The following is a 24,521-nucleotide window of genomic DNA, read 5'->3' as shown; positions in this document are numbered from 1 at the left end:
GAGACAGAGTCTTGCTCTGTCACCCAGGCTGGAGTGCAGTGGTGTGATCTTGGCTCAATGCAAACTCTGCCTCCTGGGTTCAAGCAATTCTCTTGCCTCAGCCTCCCAAGTAGCTGGGATTACAGGCATCCACCACTGCACCTGGCTAATTTTTATATTTTTAGTAGATACAGAGTTTCACCTTGCTGGCCAGGCTAGTCTCAAACTCCTGACCTCATGATCTGCCTGCCTTGGCCTCCCAAAGTGCTGGGATTACAGGCGTGAACCACCGCGCCCAGCCCAGTTCTCCTTTTTTTTTTTGAGATGGAGTTTCGTTCTTATTGCCCATGCTGAAGTGCAATGGCGCGATATCGGCTCACTGCAACCTCCCCCTCCCAGGTCCACGCCATTCTCCTGCCTCAACCTCCCAGGTAGCTGGGATTACAGGCATCTGCCACCATGCCCAGCTAATTTTTTGTATTTTATTAGAGACAGGGTTTCACTATGTTGGCCAGGCGGGTCTCAGACTCTTGACCTCAGACGATCCACCCGCCGTGGCCTCCCAAAGTGCTGGGATTACAGGCCTGAGCCATTGTGCCTGGCCTCAGCTCTCCTTTTTATAAGCTGAATCATCTTGGGCAAGTTACATAACCAATCTGTCTCTCAGTGTCTTCAACTTAGGAAAACAAGGTCATTGTTAATTAGTGAATCAGTTACTATACAGAAAAGACTTAGAATAATGTCTAATACCTTATAAATACTCATTCAAATTTTAAGCTATTAAGATTATAATAGTATCATCAAGTCTAATAGTTGCGCTTCTTCCTTAATACCACTTTACAGACCTCCCTCATCCTCCGCTCTGGCCTGGGCTGTGCCTCTCTTTACAGACCCCAGGTCTCTGCAAACAATCCCTTAGTGCCCAGCCACCCAGGTAATAGACACTTTGCCCTAACTGGCCTCGAAGAGCTCTTTCTGGAGCTTCAGGCCTTCCCCCCTAAACCTGCTAGTTATTTATTTTACACCTAGATGCCTCCCTGATTAATTTCTTTTTCTTTTCTTTTCTTTTTTTTTTTTTTAAGAGATAGAGGTCTCAGGCCATGCACAATGACTCACGCCTGTAATCCCAACACTTTTGGAGGTCAAGGCGAGCAGATCACCTGAGGTCAGGAGTTTGAGACCAGCCTGGCCAATATGGTGAAACCCCGTCTCTACTAAAAATACAAAAAAAATTAGCCAAGTATGGTGGCACGTGCCTGTAATCCCAGCTACTTGGAAGGCTGAGGCAGAATTGCTTGAACTCAGGAGGCAGAGTGCAATGAGCCGAAATCATGACACTCCACCCCAGCCTGGGTGACAAGAGTGAGACTCTATCTCAAAAAACAAAAAATAAAGAGATGGGGGTCTCACTGTGTTGCCCAGGGTGATCTCGAACTCCTGGGCTCAAGGAATCCTCCTGCCTCAGCCTCCCAAAATGCTGGGATTACAGGCATGAACCGCTGCACCCAGCCCTCCCTAATTAATGTCTGACCCAATTCCCTCCACCCTGTTCTTTTTGGTGAATATATATATTTTTTAAATCAGTGAGTTCCTAAAGCAGTTTTATGCTTTGGTAAAGCTTGGTTGTTTCACCTGTTGTTTGAAACTCTGTTCTGGCTCTTGCCTCACATGTGGCCATGGGGCCTTATGCCAGACAGCAGCCTTCCTTCTGTATCGCAGCAGCTCTTTCCACATTCAGAAGCAGAGCTCTGGCATTCTTCCCATTTCAAAACACTTGACTCCATATCAGATTGCCCATACAGTCCCTCTTCCCCACGTGAGCCCTGGCTACTCCTCATCTTGTCTGGAAAGAAATGACTGACAGGTGCTGAGCTCACCAGGAAATTTTATTTTGAATTTCAAGCCCAATGTACTGCTCCTTGTCTTCTGATAATACTCATGTGTCCCTTCTTCCATGGACTATCCCATCCACTTCCTCATCTCAAGCCCAAGAAAACTTTCGATATCCTTTCACGAGAGTTTGTAACACAGAAACTACTTTGCATGTGGCAACTAAGAAAGGGGTCATTCATTTCCAATACCCTTCTCAGCCCCTTCCCATACATATACGATATCACCATCTTCTCCCCAGACTGTTTTCCCCCAGGTCCTGGTCTCTGTCCCTTCCTACTGCATACCATGCAGTATAGTTACGTTAACCTTAAAAACAGATTGCAAAATGGAACAGAAGAAATGAGACAGAAAGAGAAAAATGAAGTATATGACCAGGCAGATGGCTGGTTGATTACTAGAATATAAGCTCTCTTTTGTGTATGTTCATAAATACAGAAAGCCTTCCTAAGAGCCTGACCACTGGTGGGCACTTGGAGAATGCTTGCCTGGATGGATTGGTACTTCTGTCCACTGCTCTTCCAGTGGGAAGCGTGGTAGGACAAAGACTAACCTGCCCAAGGGCTGGCTCATGTAAGTTGACTGACAGCTCTTCTCACGCTAATTCTGATGTCTCCCTCTTCACTGCACTTGTTTTCAGTTCATCTCCGCAATACCTACCCGATCCCTGAAGTTCCTGAAGGAGGCTGGGCATGGCACCACCAAAGAGGAGATCACCAAGGATGCTGAGGGGCTGGATGAGATTGACCATGCTGAGATGGAGCTGCGCCGAGGCCAGATCCTCTGGTTCCGGGGCCTGAACCGTATCCAGACTCAGGTACTCTGATAGTGGTCTGTCCTTCCCTTGGGAGAAGAAGCTTCCCATATTGGAAGGTGTTGGGAGGGCAGCAGTTCTTGTTGGCCAGCATCTCTTCCCTTCCAAAGGCTCACTACTGATGGGCAGCCCTAGATCCTCAGCTTCAGGACAGATAGGCAAAGGGATCTGTGTGGGGTCCTCTGAGAGGAGAGGAGTCAAATGACCTAGACCATGGGAGGCCATTAGCATAGTCCTTTAGCTCTGGGTTGACCCTAAAGCCCACCCTGCTATCCTCTGTCAAATGGGCAAGCTTCAGCATAAGGTCTCTTATGCTGAAGGTCTCAGGTCTCTTATGTTCAGTTTTTCCCTCCCTTCAGAAGGAAGGAGTTAGACAATATCAATATGCCAACATACCCAGCATTCACTTAATCTAGCTTCCACACACTGCCATTATAGGAATAGATGCTCTCTGGAAGGGTCTTTGTAAAAGAAACTCACCCTGTTATATCTCTCCCATTCAAAGTGTAAGGCCATGGTGGGGAATCTGATGGTTTCATGTGTAAAAATGACAATAGTCTGTTGATGTCTGAGCATCTTTTGCAGGATTCAAACTTGGCTTCCTGACAAGGAGGAAGCAATAATTTCTTCAAGCCTCTTCCCTTCTTGCAATTTCTGAAATGGGATAGAAGCCACCCCTGCTGCTCTTATATCCCCTGCCTATAGCCCCACAATAACTTTTTTTTTTTCCACTTTCCATGCATCAATTGTAACTACTTTCTCCTGGGTGAATGGGCTGATCTAGGCATTGATAATTCTGTCTTCCCCTGCTCTCACCCCACATAGCTTTATTGTTTTAATCCTGAGATTTTCCATCTGAAAAACACTGTAAATTCCAAGATCTCAAGGGTGGTCTCCAGAGAACAGGTGTATTTCTCTCTGCTGATTGGCTGGAGATCTTCTAAATAAGTTATTAAGTTTCACTGTCTAAAACTGGCCTTGCAAATGTTTTAGAAAGTTCCCCAGTTAGCCAGGCATGGTAGCTCACGCCTATAATCCCAGCACTTTGGGAGGCCAAGGTGAGTGGATCACCTGAGGTCAGGAGTTCGAGACCAGCCTGACCAACATGGAGAAACCATGTCTCTACTAAAAATACAAAATTAGCTGGGCGTAGTGGCACATACCTGTAATCCCAGCTACTCAGGAGGCTGAGGTAAGAGAATTGCTTGAACCCGGGAGGCAGAGGTTGTAGTGAGCCAAGATCGTGCCATTGTACTCCAGCCTGGCCAACGAGAGCTAAACTCTGTCTCAAAAAAAACAAAAGGCCGGGCACAGTGGCTCATACCTGCAATCCAGCACTTTGGGAGGCCGAGGCAGGTGGATCACCTGAGGTCGGGAGTTTGAGACCAGTTTGGCCAACATGGTGAAACCCTGTCTCTACTAAAAATACAAGCCAGGCATGGTGGCACATGCCTGTAGTACCAGCTACTTGGGAGACTGAGGCAGGAAAATTGCTTGAACCTGGGAGGCAGAGGTTGTAGTGACCTGAGACCACGCCATTGCACTGCAGCCTGGGTGACAGAGTGAGACTCATCTCAAAAAAAAAAAGAAAGAAAGTTCCCCAGTCAACCCCACCTCCTTAGTGTAGAGAGATAGATGAAGTGAATATTCTAAACTACATACCTGGTAGGAACTATCTCGTATAGGCAAGACAACAGATAGAAAAGTGGAAAAGAGGCCGGGTGTGGTGGCTCACGCCTGTAATCCCAGCACTTTGGGAGGCTGAGGCAGGCAGATCATGAGGTCAGGAGTTCGAGACCAGCCTGGCCAACATAGTGAAACCTCGGCTCTACTAAAAATACAAAAATCAACTGGGCGTGGTGGTGGGCGCCTGTAATCCCAACTATTCGGGAGGCTGAGGCAGGAGAATCACTTGAACCCAGGAGGCTGAGGTTGCGGTGAGCCAAGATTGTGCCATTACACACCAGCCTGGGCAACAAGGCAAGACTCTGTCTCAAAAAAAAAAAAAAAGAAAAGAAAAATGGATTGCAGACTCACTCTGCACCTGACTATACTTCCAGGCGGGTGCTTTTTCTGTCTGCCAGATAAACATCCCAGGGTGCTGTGGCTGCCTCACCTATCCAGGGCGATGCAGCTCCCTGGGGACACAGGTGCTTCCTGGGGAGCCCTGAGCACTTCTCCGTGTTGCTGGCCTCACATCCAATTGGGCAGGCATTGGAGTCCGGGCACTGCCTGGAGCTCACCAGAAGGTGCTTTACACAGTGGTCCTCGGTTTGTCTCTCAGAGGGCTTGGTCACCTCTGCCGTGAGGCTGGACTGCAGCTGTGGTGGCAAATGACCAGATGTCACTGAGCAGCCTGACCATGGTCTAGGCGGTGCTTGAATGCATCCACTTGGCTTCCTTTGGTCATTGAGTTTCAAGAAGACAGACTCCAGGAGGCGACTTGGCCAGGATCAGGCAAAAACAGCCATGCCAGAAAAGTGGCGGAAAAGCTAGAAGCTCTCTCAGTGAGGAGGAGACCAAGGAGGATGCTGAGGAGAAGCAATAAATTGTCTTATTTTATTTCCTTTTCCTCTCTTTCCTTTCCTTTAAAAAAAAAAAAAAAAAAAATTACCCTGCCTCTCTTTTTTAGTTTGTTTTTATTCTTTCATTTTTACAAGGGACATTATATAAAGAGCTAAATTTTTAAAAAAGAAAAGTGGAAAAGGGCTAGGTAGGGAAACACTAGGGTTCCTTTTCCCTCTCTCGAGTTCCTCCTCCCAGAAAGAAAAATTCCAGCGGGACCTGCACAAAGTGCCTCGTGGCATCCAGAATCCCCATGCCCACTCCCTACCCCACCCCACCGTCCAGGCTGCTGAGTCCAAGTACCCATAGAACCTGGCACCTTTGACTCCCATCTCTAAAGCCCCCAGTGCTTTCCTGTGGGTCTGCTCTTTCTGAAATAACCTGTCTTTGCTTTTCTTTTCTCCAGGATCAAGCACTTCTTCTACTACATGATTTCTTTTCTCCTAGCCACGATTCCCTCAGTCCAGTGCCTCCTTGCTCCTTTCCAGTCTTCTGTCCTGGGAGGCTGAGATTTATGGGTCTTCCTTCCCTCCACTACCAATTTCTATTTCCTTGACTATGCACCTCTCTATAAGGTCTTTTTGGTTTCACTGCCCACATAGCTTTAGGTATGCTACCTTTCCCCATTGTTGGAGCGTGAGGCAGTTAGGCCACAATGGCATTAAAGCCTAAAGTGAGGCATGTTCACCGTGAGCAAATTCACACCATCCCAGGATGCACCTGACTCCGGAAGTTGATGAGGCTAATGATGCTAACGTGTACCTGGATCCCTGAGGTCCGCTCCCAACATCAACCCTTCAACCTCAGCTGGGTTCTAACAAAACCCCCTGTTATCTCCACGTTGATCTTTGTTGTCATTCTCATCACAGTGCTTTGGTATGGGAGGTGTTAGGAAACTTAGAGACTAGAATTGTGAGGGTTGGGACCTTGTAACTCCAACAAGCACCGAAGAAGGTATCTCTACAGTCCCTTCTTCTATGGAGCTGGAACCGCCACCCACTCCCCCAACCCCAAGTGTAAACCCTCTCCTCCTGCAGGTTCAAGCTTCTCAGTCCCAGGGAACTAAAACTGAATAATGTGAGGAAGCAGTGGTGTTTCAGCTCAAACTGTAATCTGGATCCAGAAACTAGCCCTAAACAGCTCATGGCTTCTCAGGAAGCTTTATAAAAGAACTATCTCACTCATATTCTGCCTGCTTTCTCATCTTCCCTCCTGGGAAAATGAAGTCCAGTTAATGGAATCAGCACCTTTCCTACATTCCTGGTAGATTAACCCTTGGCATTAAGCAGATAGATATTTCTAAGATTATTCTACCAGTTTCATGAAGGCTAAAGGAAATTCCTTTTGATTTCATCCCTGTTACTTAGGGGTCAGGGATAAGGATGGTAGAGTTGATTGAGGCCCTAGATCAGGACCATTGTCAGAAAATGAATGGCATGGCCGGGCGCGGTGGCTCACACCTGTAATTCCAGCACTTTGGGAGGCCGAGGAGGGTGGATCACAAGGTCAGGAGTTCAAGACCAGCCTGGCCGGCATGGTGAAACTCCATCTCTACTAAAAATAAAAAAATTAGCTGGGCGTGGTGGTGCGCACCTGTAGTCCCAGCTACTCAGGAGGCTGAGGCGGGAGAATGGCTTGAACCCAGCAGGCGGAGGTTGCAGTGAGCCAAGATCGTGCCATTGCACTCCAGCCTGGGTGACAGAGCAAGACTCTGTCTGAAAAAAAAAAAGAAAGCAAGAAAATGTAATTGCCTCTGTCTCTGAGGAACAGCGCACTGAAAACCAGAGACTACTTGTGTAAGTCTCGAACTGTAGCTATTTCAACAACCGCTAACCAAAACCTATTCCTCCCCCTCCCTCAGTCTAATTGCCGAGTTACTGTCAGCATTTCTGCCAGACATTTCAGAATCTCTAATGCATTAATGCACTTAGTAGCATTCTCTCTAGTGGGCTTGGCCACTGGGTTCTTGAGCTCCATTCTCAGGGACCCTGCCTACTTCAGCACAGGGAAGGGATAACTCAGACAAGATACCCAGAGGAGGATGAGCCCCCAGCAACTCATGGCCCAGGGGCCTTTCCATCATGGCCACTTGTATATTGGCTACTACACGGCTCCTGTTTTTTCTTTAAACACATGAGTTATTTTCCTGGAAAATCTGCAAAAATAGGTAGTCGATTGAATTGATTAAGAGGTTCCTGAGCCTTGAAATTCAGTAATACATAATTTGCCTTCAGAATTGTTTACCTTATTTTTAAGAGTACAGGCTAAAATGGGCCTGCAGGTGGAGGTTGCAGTGAGCCGAGATCACGCCACTGCACTCCAGCCTGGGCGACAGAGTGAGACTCCATCTCAAAAAAAAAAAAAAAAAGAGTACAGGTAAAAACAATGAACAATCTGTCTAGCTGTTAGGAGTGATGGAGTGGGGAAAAGTCCCTTCAAATTTTAAATACTCTTAGCCCCCTCTACACCTCAAATGCCCACCATGGATTCAAAGGGAAGAGAAAACTAGATTCTGGCTGGGCGTTTGGGACTCCCTGGCAAATTGTTCCCTAAATGAAGTATGATATGCAATTAACGTTTTTCCCCTTCTCCTCACCATTGCTTTGTGTGGGAGGGAAGCTCTCTCTAGCTGTCTCCTGTCCCCTTTTCCCATCTACTTCCATCCCCACTTCCCAAACCTTCCATGACCCTCCCTTCCTATTTCTTCACCTCTCTGACTGTGGAGCAAAGCTGTCTCACTCTCTGATTCTTTGCAGATCGACGTAATTAACACATTCCAGACGGGAGCCTCTTTTAAGGGAGTCCTAAGGCGACAGAACATGGGTCAACACCTTGATGTAAAACTTGTTCCTAGTTCATCCTATGTAGCAGTTGCACCAGTCAAATCTTCCCCCACCACTTCTGTTCCTGCTGTTTCATCTCCTCCTATGGGCAGTGAGTGATAGTCTATTATGATGCATGATTTGCTAAAATGACCACAAGACAGCACGTGGCATCCACTGTAACCAGCCATGGTTATCTTTTCTTTCGGTTTTTCCCTTTGATATTTTGATTTAAGGGAAGAAAAGACAAAAATCCCACTCTAAAACCAGCCTGTGTGCCCTTGTATTTTATTTTTGTAATGTAGAAAAGCTATAAAACCTTAACTGTTTTAAAGACAATTCTGTTTCCTGATTGTTCCCCTGCATTGCTCGTTTCTTCCTTTTCTTGAGTTTTGTTTTGTGTTGCCTTTTTGGTTTGTCTGTTTGTTTGTTGCTTTGCTGGGATATGTTGTTGTTTCTCTCCTCTCCTCCTGCTCCTTTGAGTCTGAACTCTACCTCCTAAGCTTAGATGTGAGATTAGGCCAAATGAAAACCCAGGAACTTTCTTTACATGGGGTCAAGGTTTGGGATCTTTTGAGGAAAGGAAGGGAACTAATGTGCCCGTGGGTGTGTTTTGACTAGTGGACCTGTCATAATTGAGCCAATATTAAACTTGGTCAATAATAATAGTCCATTTGGCTACCACTGTATTGCCAACTGGCAATTTTAGCATAAAAGTTGTAGCTGGCTGGGCACGGTAGCTCACGCCTGTAATCCCAGCACTTTGGGAGGCCAAAGCGGATCATGAGGTCAGGAAATCAAGACCATCCTGGTTAACACGGTGAAACCCCATCTCTACTAAAAATACAAAAAATGAGCCAGGCGTGGTGGCAGGTGCCTGTAGTCCCAACTACTCAGGAGGCTGAGACAGGAGAATCAACTTGAACTCAGGATGCAGAGGTTGCAGTGAGCCGAGATTGTGCCACTGCACTCCAACCTGGGCAACAGAGCAAGACTCTGTCTCAAAAAAAAAAAAAAAAAATTGTAGCTATAGGTGAAGAAAAGAAGGTAGGTCAGTTCAAAACGTATATGGTTGAATATCCCCATTTTTTTACTTTTCAGGGACTCCGGTTTAAAAATCAGTTAATCTTGGCTGGGTGCGGTGGCTCCTGCCTGTAATCCCAGCACTTTGGGAGGCCAAGGTGGGCAGATCGCCTGAGGTCAGGAGTTCAAGACCAACCTGGCCAACATGGCGAAACCCTGTCTCTACAAAAATGCAAAAATTAGCCAGGCAATATGATGTGTGCCTGTAATCCCAGCTACTTGGGAGGCTGAGGCGGGAGAATCACTTGAACCTGGGAGGCGGAGGTTGCAGTGAGCCAAGATCATACCATTGCACTCCAGCCTGGGTGACAGAGCAAGACTCTGTCTCAAGAAAAAAAAATCAATTAATTCACATCAAGGTGGGAGAAATATATAGAATAGTCAAAATAACGTTTTTTCTTCATTTACTAAACTTTTAGGAGTTTCTGAAGAGGAGTCCCTTTTATTTTGCTTCTCCTTTTCTCTAGTTTGATTGTTTCACCAATAGCCGGCACTTTTTTTGCGCATAAAGTTTCAGGAACCCCTTTCTCAGCCCGACTTTCCATTGGAATGTTATCAACTCACAACCTAAGAGCTGGTGTTCCCACTGGTAGATTCTTGGATTCTTGCTAATGCTTATGCCCTCCTATTCTTGGTCATTTTCCCTTCCCCAAATGGGACTCAGAGAGGAGAGAGAAGGTAGCCAACTCTTTGCTGATAATGTGGGAAGGAGTTTATCTGTATTAAATATAATGTGGGTTTCAAATATCTGAGTGGTCAGTCTGTTCCTTCCTCCCCCATTCCCAGCCTCACCCACTCCCACCTCTGGGAAGGGGCTGAAGAAAGAACAGTCGCCTTGTCTGTGGTTCACATGATCACGGACTATGCGGGTTGACCAGACTTAGATTTGTTTTGTCTCTTTAGCCAAAGTGTTCTCATGGGGGTGGGACTTGATAGAGATACATACAATTTCTTTAGGTCAAAAAAACAGGCAAGAAAGAACTAACAAAGTCTTGCCCTGCAAATATCCGGGAACCTCTGGCAACCGTTCTTTCACATTCCTCTCTTAATTCCTTTTTTCCTTCTAGTTCTGCCATCCCCTTCTAACTAGCTTCTGTTCTGTTTTAATCATCCCTTTCTGGTAGGAAGAGTTAGTGTCAGATATCCTGATGGTTTGATGGTGGAAGGAGACTAAGCAGAAGACTGAGCCTACTGGGATCTTGTAGAGGAGCTGGTAGAGGGTGTGCTCCAAACCCTCAAAGACCAGAAGATCAGAGGAGAGACGGGCCACACCTGCTCTTTCTCCAGCTGTCCTTTTTTAGTTGGAGCTCCTAAAAGTTATAGCCATACATTTTAAAACCCTCTTTCCCATTCCAGATCTCCAAATGAAACCAACTGTTTGTCCAACCTTCTTTAGATAGATCTCTAAGATTTCCCTGCATAGGGAGGTCCTAATCCTTTTCTCCTGGTTTCTGATAAGAGCAGAAAACTGCCCGGTGTGGTGGCTCACGCCTGTAATTCCAGCACTTTGGGAGGCCGAGGCGGGTGGATCACTTGAGGTCAGGAGTTCGAGACCAGCCTGGCCAACATGACATGGTGAAACCCCGTTTCTACTAAAAATACAAAAAATATAGCTGGGCGTGGTGGCAGGCGCCTGTAATCCCAGCTACTCTGGAGGCTGAGGCAGGAGAATAGCTTGAACTCGGGAGGCAGAGGTTGCAGTGAGCTGAGATCACGCCATTGCACTCCGGCTTGGGCAACAAGAGCAAAACTCCATCTCAAAAAAAAACAGGAGCAGAAAACTACGCGATATTCTGGCTGAGGAAATGGAGTCTTCACCCGCCCACTCGTTGAGCTGCAGAGAGTAGCCCTCAGCACTCATACCCAGTCTCCTGAGTCATGAAAAGAGTTGCCCTTCAACCAGCCACTTCCACCTGTAGGCCAGGGCCCTAGAAGAGACATTTCCCCAAGGTTTTGAGAAATAATGCCCAGGGAGGGAAGGGTTGACTGGCTGTGTGGAGAGTGCTCAAAGCTTTCCCTGCACCTACTTCACTAGCCCTGTCTTGTCCCCATACACTGCTCATGCACCAGGCATCATGCTCCAGGAAAGGGAGATGCCAGCCCTGGGTGGATTGGTGGTGATATGGTGTGTGGTTGTTCATCAGCATGTGTTCTCTGAGGCCAGTGCCGGAGTTGGGGCATCCTGGCACAGCCCCATACCCTCTCCTCCCTCCCCCTTCTCTCCACCCAGCAAGCCAGCTGGTCACCCCTAGCTCTCTGACCCCTCTTCACATGAGCTTCCTTACAGGTGGCTGGTTTCCCTTTAGATTCCAGAAGTCCTGCAGTCTAGCTGGATGACTGTTTCTTGCTCCCCAAAAGATGTTTCCCGTATTTTTTCCATCTAACCATCCCCAATTCACTTTTATCTCCCTCATTGTTTACCTGTAACAGTATTATTGGTCACCGCAACAGGTGAGAGGAAAAGCCAACAAACAGGGCTCCAGACCCTCACTCCAACCCCAATTGTTGCAAATTTATTTTCTATAGTGGATTTCACATGTAATTTTTTCAATAAAGTATTCAATTGAATGGAAGCAGGAAGTTGAAACTCACTGATATTGAAGATAATGTACTGGTGGATAAAGGCACCTGCCCTCCTGTGATAGCTGGTAGAAATTTTGAGATCTTGAAAGCATATGGAAAATGTGAGCTATGTCATCACTCCTGACAGTGACGGCTTTGATGGGGTGGGATGGCTTTGGACCCATCTCTTGGCCAGTGTATCTATGCCAGGGCCAGAGGACAAGGCATTGGGTTTGGACTCACTTAATCCAAATTGCCTTGCTCTGAGATTTTATGTAGATCAATGAAAACTTGAGACTTCCTGAAGACCAGATGGAGCCCCCATTCCATCTGATCTCACCTAGATCTGGAGCAAAGGCAACATGACAGGTAAAATTCCCCCATCAGATGGTCAAATAGGAATCAGATAATAAAAATGTGGTCCTCACTTTCTGTTCAGCATGGTGAGTGTGTGCCTATGCTCCCTGATTCTTCTTAGCTGAGGTACTGAGCTGATGCTATTGAGTGGCAAGGAGTCCTTTGCCTTCTGAGCTTTAAGCACCCTCAGTCCCGGGTGGGCTGTAGTAGAGTGGGGCAAGATAAAGAAAGCCTTAGCCAGCAGAGACACATTCTCCTCCAGAGAAAATAGACCAACAATATTGATAGTGAGCCGCCTTTGAGTGGTATTTATGAAAGTTCTGTATGGTGGTAGGAAGCAGTGAAACAGGTGATCCAAACAGTTTATTTGGCTGACTCTTTGTATCCTCTGCTGTCTCCAAATTCTTGCCTATTCTCCTGGGATATACTTTTTGCTTAAACAGCAGAGGAATGAAAGAGGTACCTTACTCCCACCTTCATCACTCCTACCCCCCCAACCTCAACAATTTCCCCCACATTACTCCCATTTCTTTTCTGAGTGAAGATTTTTGGGACAAGACTAGGATCAGCCACCTTCCAACAACTAAAACTGTCCTATAACCATTTACCTTTCCCCTGGCCCCTCTCTCTAACTTCTTGGAGCTCCAACCCTCTCCCTCTACCCCAATTCTACCAACACTGATTCTAAGCCACGCCTCAGAGAGACCTACAGTTCAGAAAAGCAGAGCTGCCAAAATTGCTGGTGCCTGTGGACAAGCAAAAGCTGTTCACAGGAATCAATTATTGTCAGTTTTTTCTTCATGACTCTGAACTGACCAAATCCCTTCCTTTTTGCACAGTAGGACAGAGACTATGACACTGGGCAATGCATCTCCTTTTGCCCAGTAAAACCGCACAAACTGCACATGGTTTCCTTTCCATCATCCTCTTCATCCACCCCATCAGAAAGGCCACTTGTTTGTAGCACCACCTCCTGAGTTAGGTTTCTCTCACTGGTCCCTTCTCCACATAAGACTATGCTCCTCTTCACAATTTGGAAACAGCTGGAGAAAGCAGCATGATTGGGCACCGTTGCTGTGTATCAGAGACATGATCGTGCATTTGAATCATGAGAGCCAGGTCTTTTCTCAATAGGCAGGAGGAAAGCATCTTTTGACACCTGTATTTTATCCACTTCTTCTAGGGAAGGGGCTGAAGGAGTGAAGTTCTGTGTTATTTGCTGAGAGGGGACACAGTGGTGGTCGTGGGATGTAAAAATATGCATGTTTCCTGGCTGAAAGGGCAAATTATTACTGGAGAGTTTTAAGTTCCTGCATGTTGCTGACACAAATGAAGATTGGTTTGTCTGCCTGGCTGCACAGTATTCGTGGTCACTCGTCACCCAACGTGTATTATGTGCAGATTGGTGTATGCTGGCTCTTTGAGGTCCTTAAACAGATAACTAAACCTCAATGCATAATTTTTTCATTCCCCATTCACAAAATGTTTGGCCTCAGCACAGAAATCCACATGTCTGAATCATCTTTTTAAGTTTGGCTATCAATTTGCATCTAGTTCCCATGCCCTTGTCCTCCATCTAAAAGAACTAATGAAACTTCTTGTTTTCTGTTTCATTTTAAAAGTAGATTGTTTGGGAATGCTAACGTTGCTTTGGGTTTTCTACTTCTTTAAATGCAGCTTTCAAAATGTTCTAGTTGTTTGCCATCACTCACCCCAGCCCACCCCACTGCTTGAAAGTTGAGCCGTGTGATGTTTCTAGTGCCCCATGATCTCCTCTGATGTGTGTTTGGTTTTGGTTGCTGAGCAGTCATGTTCTATAGTTTGGGTTTTGTTTCTCTCCTAAAACCACCATCTCCTTGTTCTGCCAGCCAATTCTCACCTCCCTATTTTCTCATCCTCCTTTTCCTTCCCCTGGTATAGATCAAAGTGGTCAAAGCGTTCCATAGTTCCCTCCACGAAACTATTCAGAAACCCTACAACCAAAACTCCATCCACAACTTCATGACCCACCCTGAATTCGCCATAGATGAGGAGTTGCCGCGAACACCACTCCTGGATGAGGAAGAGGAGGAAAATCCTGACAAGGCTTCTAAGTTTGGGACTGGGGTGCTCCTGTTGGATGGTGAGGTCACTCCATACGCCAATACAAACAACAATGCGGTGGACTGCAACCAAGCGCAGCTCCCACAGTCGGACAGCTCTCTACAGAGCCTAGAGACATCGGTTTGAATTTTCTTTCTCTGACTCTCATCCCTGTTTTCCCTATTTCCATTTTCGCCTGTCGCATCTATGAGGTGATGATGGGACTTTTCATCGTCATGTCAACTGCTGTGTAAACAGCAGTGTGTGTGAACCCCCACCTGACCACGAAGAGGCAAGAGCACAGACTTACAAGGATTTCAACTTAAGTTTGACTTGGGGTTTGCAGCGGGGCCCAGTCAAATCCCAGGCAGGTCATGGTAGAATTTACTCCTTGATAGTCACTTGTCATTTTTAAAGAAATGATGATAATCCTCTTGGCATCACCCCACCCCACATTCTCCCCTGATGTTCATCTCCTGAATTCTGGATTTTGTCCTATAAGTCTGTGCCATTTATAAGCTAAGTTGAGGGTTCAGAGGGAGACAAATATCCCCAAGTGAAATATGTTGAGGTAGAGATGGAATGTGTAACATCCGCCAGTAGTATGATTGTTTTTCAATTCTCCCACTTTGAAAACTTACACCTAAAGGCCTGCAGGCCTCTAACTCTTTCTGCCCTTCCAGTCAAACCTCTCCAAGGTTCTTTTTTGTCTTTGTCTTCCCTTCCTTTCCTTTTTTTTTTTTTTTTAAATGATGATTAAGAAAATGGAAAGGATATGGGTGAATTGCATAAACTTTGATCCTTCTCCCTTTTGGCCCAAAAGAACCCTTGATTTAGTTCTAGAATCCAACCAGTTTCTTTGTTAAAAGGGTCCCTTTGAAGCAATTAAGTGCTGGTAAGAATATTTCTCAGTTGTTGCCAGGTTACCTTCTGCTTTTAAACTGCCACCTTGTCAGGTATATGTGGTTCTTAAGTGCCAGGGAGATCAGCCTTGCCCATGGAGGTTGCATGTGTGTGGTATATATTCAACCCCGCCTCCTTACTGGGCTTGGATATTGAGGACCAGCCGCTGCCAAATCGAGGACAAGACAGACCATCAAAGCAGACTTTTGTGGGCTCCTCTTTGGGGTGACCACTGCTTTCAAAGCCATCTGCCAAGGCTCTCCAGGGCAGGACCTGACAGGTGGGGAATGAGTGTTCAGAAGCTTTGGGAGAGGCCAAAGAGCCATTCTAGTATGATCTGAGAAAACCTTCCTGCAGGGGCCGGAAACCTTGAGCTGTGGTGCCTGGGGACCAGCTTCGACATTCTCTCCAGTTTCTAATTCTAGTTTTTGCACGTGTCACAACTTTCCCAGTATCTGAGAAGGTCCCAGCCTTTCTCAAATATTCTGATTTTGAAAATATATATCCAAAGTGGGAGGCCCCTGTGACATTTTGCCGACTTAAAGGAGCAAAAGACCCCCCCAGCACACTCCCCCTTCCTCCAGCCCCTCTTCAGCCACATGCTGCAGCTGCTGCCCAGTAAAGCCCTGTGCCTTTTTTTCCCTGAATACTGCCCAAAGCATCCCCTTCCCCTCTGCCTCTCAGGAGTTGAGGACTTTGCTAGGAGATTTTTTAAGTGTTCCTTACTGGGACAAGGTGGAGCCACATTTGCAGGAGCTCCATTTGTATCCCTGCTGGTGTTGACTTCTGTGCAGGGGCCAGTTCATGTTCCTGACTCTCACCTCTCGTTAGATAAATTAAGCCCACCCGCCTCTTTCTAGAGTGATGAGAGTCAAGAAGAGGGGACATATGAACAGCCAAATTCCCATGCGAGAGGAAGATGACCTGATCCACCTAGCCTTTTCTTCCGGATCTGTCCTCCCTCACCCCTTTCACCTGAGCTGTCCACAGTCGGAAACATAGAGAAACAATACCCCCTGCATATCCCCATGACTACATAATCCATCATCGTAGGAAATAGGAAAACAAATTTGATTCTGGTTTTGTAAAACGTACATGCTTTCAATAATTCTTCTTTGTGTCTTAAATACTCATAGGGAAAAAAACAGCTCACCCAAGGTGTTAGGTGTTCACATATATATTCATCAACTACTTTAGAAGATTTAATTCTATCAAGTCTTGTATTACCTCAGATCATTTTAAATAGCAAGCCAATAACGAGGTTTGAAGGCTATTTTACCATTCCTGTTTGCAAAAGACTCTCATGGTGCCTGACAGGTTACTCTTGAGGGCTTGTGTCTACTTTTTAAAAGTCAATGGTTTTTTTCTTGTGTTCTAGTTTCCATAATAGGAGAGAAAATATAGAAATATATGCAAAAATATATAGTTTTCTTTAGATCAGAAACTGATATTTTTGAGTCAGCCATATGTATTTTGTTTAAAGGATTTAAAATAAAGTGCCGTCATGTAGCTCTGTGGAAGGGAGCACATAACCAGCTGTTTGGCATGACAGGTGACTTAGTATATTTGTAATTGGTTTTAAAACCAATACACCGTACTTTCTTTCTGCAAACAGCCATCTTTATACTTAGGGAAAAAAATTGTTGGGTTCTAGACTTTTTTAATATAAATTTTGTTGATAATGAAATTAAGTAAGTTTAAGTGTCTATGTGCATATGTTTTTTATATAAGTTTTTTCTATTCAGTTTCACTGATCCAACTGGCAGTGGGTAAATACGGCATAAGTTAATAACCCTTTTCCCCAAAATGGTGCTTCGGATTTGAAAAGGGTCTGATGGGGAGAAGGAGAACGTATCATCCTAGCTTCCTCTCTTAATAAACCTAGAAAAATGGGTAGTAAACCGTGGATAGTCAGGAAAACACCCAGCAAGGGACACAGCTGTTAGGAAAGGAATCCTCCCCACCGCGTCCCCCTCCCCACGCAGACGGATAGACAGACTCTTTCCTGACTTGTCATGAGGATTAGGGGCCTCCGTTGGATTTGTGTTTCTTGAAGAATAGCTGTCAGAGTGGTACCAAAGACACGAATCTGTCCTGGTCTGTAAGGATACTCTGATTTGGGGTTTGCATTTTTCATAGTTTTCATTTCCGGTTCCCCCTGGGGTTTTCCATTAGTGAGTTTTTGTGCAACGATCTTATTTATGATGGCTTTTCTCCCCTAGAAAGATTTTGTGCAATATATTAAATGGGGACAGAATTCTAAATGATAAAACAATGGCTGGTTCTAGCTGTGAGTGACAGTCTTAAAGCTAGGTCCCTCCCATAGTATCATCTGTCCTCTGGAATGACTCTCCTATCCCTAAAGGGGTTAAGAGAGAGATCACCTAGAAATCCCACTGGACACTTGTGGGTTCTTCAGGGTTTGAGTTTCTTCTTCCCCTTGAGCTTCAGAGAGGAGAATTGGCACGGTTAAATCTGAATGGTTACCTCACTGCTGAAAACCCAGAGGGACATGGCACACTCGCTTGTGTGGAAAAGCCTCTAAATGCATCCCTTCCTTTCTTTCCTGCTTCATTGCCTTACAATTGAAGCAGCCTGTGGTACCATCACAATATGCAGAGACTTCCTCACCTTTCTTATCTAGGGACCACCCCCACTGCATTGGTGAGGGTGGGCACTTATAAATGCCTGCTATTGTTAAGCCATTCCAACCTCTTCCTCTGAATAGACCAGATGCCCTTTCACTTAGTTCAGTGCCAGTCCTTTTGCCTTCCCAACCCTGCTGTTAGGCCTGCTGTTCCCTTTGCTCTTGATTAGGAGAGATGGAAGGAGATGAGCTCCCATAACTGAATTGGCCTTTGGTTCATGTTTTCTCCCCATATGTATATATGCCATATGTGAATATGCCATATATATGTGCCAACAAATCTATCTATGTTGTTCTTTTCAAATTAGCACGCAGATAGGAATTTTGAGTTTCTTCTTCTTTTAGTAACTAGTATAACAAGCACTGGTATTTTTGTACAAAAAAGAAAAACAAAACAAGATTGACTATTGTGGTCTGCATGACATAAACAAACAAATGGTGATATCAAAGCAATGTATACCCCAGTGTGTGTTGCCATAATTTGCAATTCAGCTTAACAGCACACCCAATCTATATTTGCATTTTGATATGATTTAAGCTCTATGTACAAAGTTTTGCATGTATTTATATGGTTCTTAGGAAAAAAAAATGCTATAAACTGTCAAATCTAAAATTCAAATGTGTTGTTCCACTGAGACCAGAAGAAGAAGGGGAGTTTTAAAAGGGATAATTTTTTGGAACCAATAAAGCTTTTTGCTGATGAACAGAAACCAATACTGCTGTGCACTGAGAATAAAAACTCATGCCCACTTGTAACTGTGCTGTCCTCCATGCGTCTCCACTTTTGAGTAATGCTGCTGATTGTCTGTTGAAGTTGAGAAGGGAAATGCCACAACCACAAGGACAACCCCATTTAAACAGGCACAGAATTCAGCTTACCACCAGACTCTGACAACGCTTCCCTTACCTCTGGGCCCTTGCATTGGCTTCATTCCCTTGTAGTACAAGCTTTGCTCCACCCATCTTGGTTAGAATCCACAATTCAGGAGCTGGAGCTTTTGGAAGAATAAGAGGCAGTCTTGGCAGTCCTTGCTTTTTTTCTTTCCTTTTTTTTTTTTTTTTTTTGGTTTTGTTTTTGATTTGTTTTATATGAAATGTCTTTTAGGAGAAGTAGTTTCCCTTATATTAGCTGCCTTTCCCTCGGGTTTTCCACCCTCCCCCTCCCTTCCCTATAGTTTAAAAAATGTCTTCCATTAATTCAGTCTTGCTAGAGACTCATATTAAGCCCAGTTTCAGGTCAAAACAGCTTCCTGGCAGGTCATTTACATTCTGAGCTTTCATATCTGAGTCAACTCCTTCCTGCAGCTCTCATCCAGGTGCACAACAAAGTTCCCCAACCCTCTTTTAAAATATCACAGGGTGGAGCCAGGCACAGTGGTGCACACCTGTTGTCCCACCTACTGGGGAGGTGAAGGGGCTGAGGCGGGAAGATCGCTTGAGCCCAGGAGTTCAAGTCCAGCCTGGGCAACATAGCAAGACACCATCTCCAAACACACACACACACACACACACACACACACACACACACACACAAAATACACATTGTAGGGAAGAAAGAACCTTGTCCACTCCCCAAATTCCTTTAGGAAAAGTGTCACACACATTGAAGAACATCCCAAACTCTCCTGGCTATTCTAATAGGCTGCTTCTGAAGGAGGAGCTAGCCCTGGTTGAAAAGGACTTATGGCCGGGTGCAGTGGCTCATGCCTATAATCCCAACAGTTTGGGAGGCCAAGGCGGGCAGATCACCTGAGGTCGGGAGTTCAAGACCAGCCTGACCAACATGGGTAAACCCCATCTCTACTAAAAATACAAAAATTAGCCAGGTGTGGTTGTGCATGCCTGTAATCCCAGCTACTCGGAGGCTGAGGCAGGAGAATCACTTGAACCTGGTAGGCACAGGTTGCGGTGAGCTAAGATCACGCCATTGCGCTTCAGCCTGGGCAACAAAAGCGAAACTCCATTTCAAAAAAAAAAAAATGTCCGGGCGCGGTGGCTCATGCCTGTAATCCCAGCACTTCGGGAGGCTGAGGCAGGCAGATCACCTGAGGTCAGGAGTTTGAGACCACCCTGACCAACATGAAGAAACCCTGTCACTACTAAAAAAAAATAGCATGTTTTTAAAATGTTTTTGGGCCAAGCACGGTGGCTCACGCCTGTAATCCCAGCACTTTGGGAGGCCAAGGCGGGCAGATCACTTGAGGTCAGGAGTTCGAGACCAGCCTGGCCAACATGGTGAAACCCTGTCTCTACTAAGAATACAAAAATTAGCTGAGCGTGGTGCCATGCACCTGTAGTCCCAGCTACTCGGGAGGCTGAGGCAGGAGAAGCGCTTGAACCTGGGAGGCGGAGGTTGAGCCAAGATCCTGCACTCCAGTCTTCCAGCATAGGTGACAGAGCAAGACTCCATCTCAAAAGAAAAAGAAAGAAAGAAGAAGAATTGAAATGATCTACATATTTGGAAAGCCAGATTACAGTCAGAAATTTAACCTCTGCTCATGAACTCTAAGCAAGGGAAAATAATAGAACTGTCTGAGTGGCTAGTGCTGTTACACTCACAGGGGATATATCTGTCCCTACTCTTTTCTTTTTGTTTTTGAGACAGGGTCTTGCTCTGTCACCCAGGCTGGAGAGCAGTGGCATGACCAAGGCTCACTGCAGCCTTAACCTCCTGGGCTCAAGTGATCCTCCCACCTCAGCCTCCCAAACTGCTGGGATTACAGGTGTGAACCACTGTACCCGGCTGAAACCCTGTCTCTACTAAGAATACAAAAATTAGCTGAGCGTGGTGCCATGCACCTGTAGTCCCAGCTACTCGGGAGGCTGAGGCAGGAGAAGCGCTTGAACCTGGGAGGCGGAGGTTGAGCCAAGATCCTGCACTCCAGTCTTCCAGCATAGGTGACAGAGCAAGACTCCATCTCAAAAAAAAAAGAAAGAAAGAAGAAGAATTGAAATGATCTACATATTTGGAAAGCCAGATTACAGTCAGAAATTTAACCTCTGCTCATGAACTCTAAGCAAGGGAAAATAATAGAACTGTCTGAGTGGCTAGTGCTGTTACACTCACAGGGGATATATCTGTCCCTACTCTTTTCTTTTTGTTTTTGAGACAGGGTCTTGCTCTGTCACCCAGGCTGGAGAGCAGTGGCATGACCAAGGCTCACTGCAGCCTTAGACTTGGCTCAAGTTATCTTTCCATCTCAGCCTCGCAAGTAACTGAGACTACAGGCATGCACCACCATGCCTGTAATTTTTTTAAGACATGGTGTCTCACTATGTTGCCCAAGCTGGTGTCAAACATCTGGCCCAAACTATCCTCCCACCTCAGTCTCCCAAATGTTGGAATTACAGGCATGAGCCACCATGCCTGGCCTGTCTCTACTCTAGAATAGAACTGGGCCCTGTGTTCAAGCTTAAGCATCACTTGGTTCCTCTGGTGTCTCCTATCACAGAGGACATATAGACCATCTCCTTTTAGCACATTCTTTTTCCAAACACAGCACAATTGATTTAAGCTTTCTTGCTATGCTAGACCCAGGAACACTGCATTGAAAGACTGATTTGTGTTTTATAACTCCAGATCTTCATGTCTTGGCCTATTTAAAGCAAGTATATACGATAACTCATTTGAAAGAGGGAGTACGGCTGGGAAGAGCTGAACTGGTACCTAGAGATTGCCTTCAACCATGCTTAAGAGGAAGAACAAATATATCCATGACCATCCAAAACCGTTTGAGTAAAGAATTCCTGCATCTAACCAGTCTGGTCAACATGGTGAAACCTCATCTCTACTAAAAATACAAAAATCAGCTGGGCATGATGGCTCATGCCTGTAATCCCAACTTCTCTGAAGGCTGAGGTGACAGGATCACTTGAATCCAGGAGGTAGAGGTTGCAGCGAGCTGAGATTGCACAACTGCACTCCAGCCTAGGTTACAGAGATAGATCCTGTCTCAAAAAAAAAAGAAGAATTCCTGCTGGGCGCAATGGCTCACGCCTGTAATCATAGCAATTTTGGAGGCAGAGGCAGGCAGATTGCCTGAGCTCAGAAGGTCCAAACCAGCCTGGGCAACATGGAGAAACCCCGTATCTACTAAAAATACAAAAAATTAGCCAGTCTTGGTGACGGGCGCCTGTAATCCCAGCTACTCAGGAGGCTGAGGCAGCAGAATCAGTTGAATGCGGGAGGTGGAGGTTGCAGTGAGCTGAGATCGTGCCACTGCACTCCAGCCTGGGCGACACAGCAAGACTCTGTCTCAAAAAAAAACAAAAACAAAACAAAACAAAAATTCCTATGTCTTTCTATCAAACCTTTTGAATTGAGCTGCTGCTGCTGACCAAGTAGGAAAGGGAATGGGGTTTGAATGTTTTTCTGCTTACTCTTTGATGGAGGAGCTAAAATGGCAAAATTAAGAGTAAGATTCTGATGTGCAGCTGATTGGAAGGCAGGAGACACATGCCCTGACCTCAACTCTGCTTCTTCACCAGCTTGGTTTCCCATCTGTACAAGGAGATCATTAAAGTGCATCAGTGATTTCCAAATTACATTTTGAAGATCAGAAAGGAACTCCTGAGAGATAATTTAGGGTCGACAGGCGTTCAACAAAAATAGCACGTTTTTAAAATGTTTTTGGGCCAAGCACGGTGGCTCACACCTATAATCCCAGCTCTTTGGGAGGCCAAGGCGGGTGGATCACTTGAGATCAGGAATTCGAGACCAGCCTGGCCAACATGGCAGAACCCTGTCTCTACTAAAAATACAAAAAATTAGCCAGGCGTGGTGGCACATGCCTGCAGTCCCAGCTACTTGGGAGGCTGAGGCTGGATGATTGCTTGAACCCAGGAGGCAGAGGTTGCAGTGAGCTGAGATTGCATCACTGCACCCCAGCCTGGGAGACAGAATGAGACTCCATCTCAAAAAAAAAAAAAAAAAAGAAAGAAAAGAAAAAAAATGTTATTGGCTTCCAGGTCAGCTGTAGCTTTTAAAAGATGACTTTAAAACACTGACCAGCTGGGCGCAATGGCTCAGGCCTATCATCCCAGCACTTTGAGAGGTCAAAGCAGGAACATGGCTTTAGGCCAGAAGTTCGAGACCAGCCTAGGCAACATAGTGAAATCTCATCTCTATTAAAAATTTTGGCCAGGCATTGTGGCTCACGCCTATAATCCCAGCACTTTGGGAGGCCAAGGTGGGCAGATCACCTGAGGTCAGGAGTTCAAGACCACCCTGGCCAATATGGTGAAACCCCGTCTCTGCTAAAAATACAAAAATTAGCCGGGCATGGTGGTGGATGCCTATAATCCCAGCTACTCAGGAGGTTGAGCAGGAGAATTGCTTGAACCTGAAAGCAAAACCTGTAGTGAGCTGAGATCATGCCACTGAACTCCAGCCTGGGTTACAAAGTGAGACTCCATCTCAAAAAAAATTAATTAATTTAAAAAAATTAGCCAAGCATGGTGGTGCACACCTATAGTTCCAGCTACTCAGTAGGCTGAGGTGGGAGGATCACTTGAACCCAGAAGGTTGAGGCAGCAGTGAGCTGTGATGATGCCACTCCAGCCAGGGTAACAGAACAAGATCCCATTTCAAAAAAACTAAAACAAAAAATACTGACCTAGTTCATCCTTAAGGTCCCTGCCAACTCTGAAATGCTATGATATTAATTAACAAAACAAATAGTCCAAAGTTGGGTGGTAATGTAACAAATTGTGTTTAAACAAACAAGCAAGCCTAACTTGGATCCTGTCTCAAATTATCTCCCATTACAATTATCAATACATGCACAAGTAAAATTCAGCAAATCTTAATGACTGTAGTCTAGCCTACTGAGACTATTATCTAGCTGCTTCTGCAGTGGAATGATAACCTTCTGCTTTGAAATTTATGATGGAAAGAGCAGTTTTTTGGGAATGCAGAGATCTAACGCAGTGGAATGGCATAAAATTAGAGAGGAGAAGTGAGATGTCTCATCCAAGGTGTGGTGGAAAGAACTTGGTCTGGGAACTAGAAGGCCTGTGTTGTAATGCTGACCCTGAACCTCGTTTGCTCGGGAACCTAAGGGTCTTTCCAACTCTGACACTCTTTCCATTCTTGCTCTCACATCTAATTGCCATTAATAACCGCTGGAGAATGTCTACTTGGAATTTCTCTTTCATTGCTTTATCTCCCTGGAATGTAGCATTATTGTGTGTGTATTGAACGCGTACTGCATACCGGGCATGTGCAGGCAGGCTTCACATCAGGCTCAGTCGCTTGTAACTGCAATGAAGACAAACTTATCCACACTCCTAAAGTGCGAATATGTTTCTTTTTCTATGTTTCTTTTTTTTTTTTCCCTAGGGAGGGGAGGTTCGCTCTTGTTGCTCAGGCTGGAGTGCTATGGCTCAGTCTCGGCTCACTGCAACCTCTGCCTCCCGGGTTCACATGATTCTCCTGCCTCAGCCTCCTGAGTAACTGGCATTACAGGCATGCACCTCCACACCCAGCTAATTTTTGTACTTTTAGCAGAGATGGAATTTCTCCATGTTGGTCAGGCTGGTCTTGAACTTCTGACCTCAGGTGGTCCAGCCACCTTGGCCTCCCAATGTGCTGGAATTACAAACATGAGCCACAGTGCCCGGCCCCCCCTTTTTTTTTTTTTGAGATGGTGTTTCACACTTGTTGCCCAGGCTGGAGTGCAATGGCGCCATCTTGGCTCACTGCAACCTCCACCTCCCAGGTTCAAGCAATTCTCCTGTCTCAGCCTCCCGAGTAGCTGGGATTACAGGTGTGGGCTACCAAGCCCAGCTAATTTTTTTCTTTTTTCTTTTCTTTTTT

At 45.6% G+C, this 24,521-nt stretch overlaps 1 protein-coding gene across 1 annotated transcript in view; it reads left to right on the top strand.

Moving 5' to 3' along the window:
- ATP2B4 (ATPase, Ca++ transporting, plasma membrane 4) overlaps nucleotides 1-14,608 on the top strand; it is a 123,483-nt gene extending 108,875 nt beyond the window's left edge. Inside the window, exons 21-23 of the mRNA XM_011990479.1 lie at nucleotides 2,510-2,686; nucleotides 8,005-8,112; nucleotides 13,993-14,608. Of these exons, the coding sequence (XP_011845869.1) occupies nucleotides 2,510-2,686; nucleotides 8,005-8,112; nucleotides 13,993-14,301 (594 nt within the window). The 3' untranslated portion in view covers nucleotides 14,302-14,608. The remainder of the gene's footprint in view (nucleotides 1-2,509; nucleotides 2,687-8,004; nucleotides 8,113-13,992) is intronic.
- Nucleotides 14,609-24,521: the final 9,913 nt, after the last annotated feature.

This window comes from Mandrillus leucophaeus, unplaced genomic scaffold, assembly GCF_000951045.1.
Source record: "Mandrillus leucophaeus isolate KB7577 unplaced genomic scaffold, Mleu.le_1.0 Scaffold38, whole genome shotgun sequence".
In the NCBI taxonomy this organism is placed as follows: domain Eukaryota; kingdom Metazoa; phylum Chordata; class Mammalia; order Primates; family Cercopithecidae; genus Mandrillus; species Mandrillus leucophaeus.
This window is presented reverse-complemented; position numbering and strand designations above follow the sequence as displayed.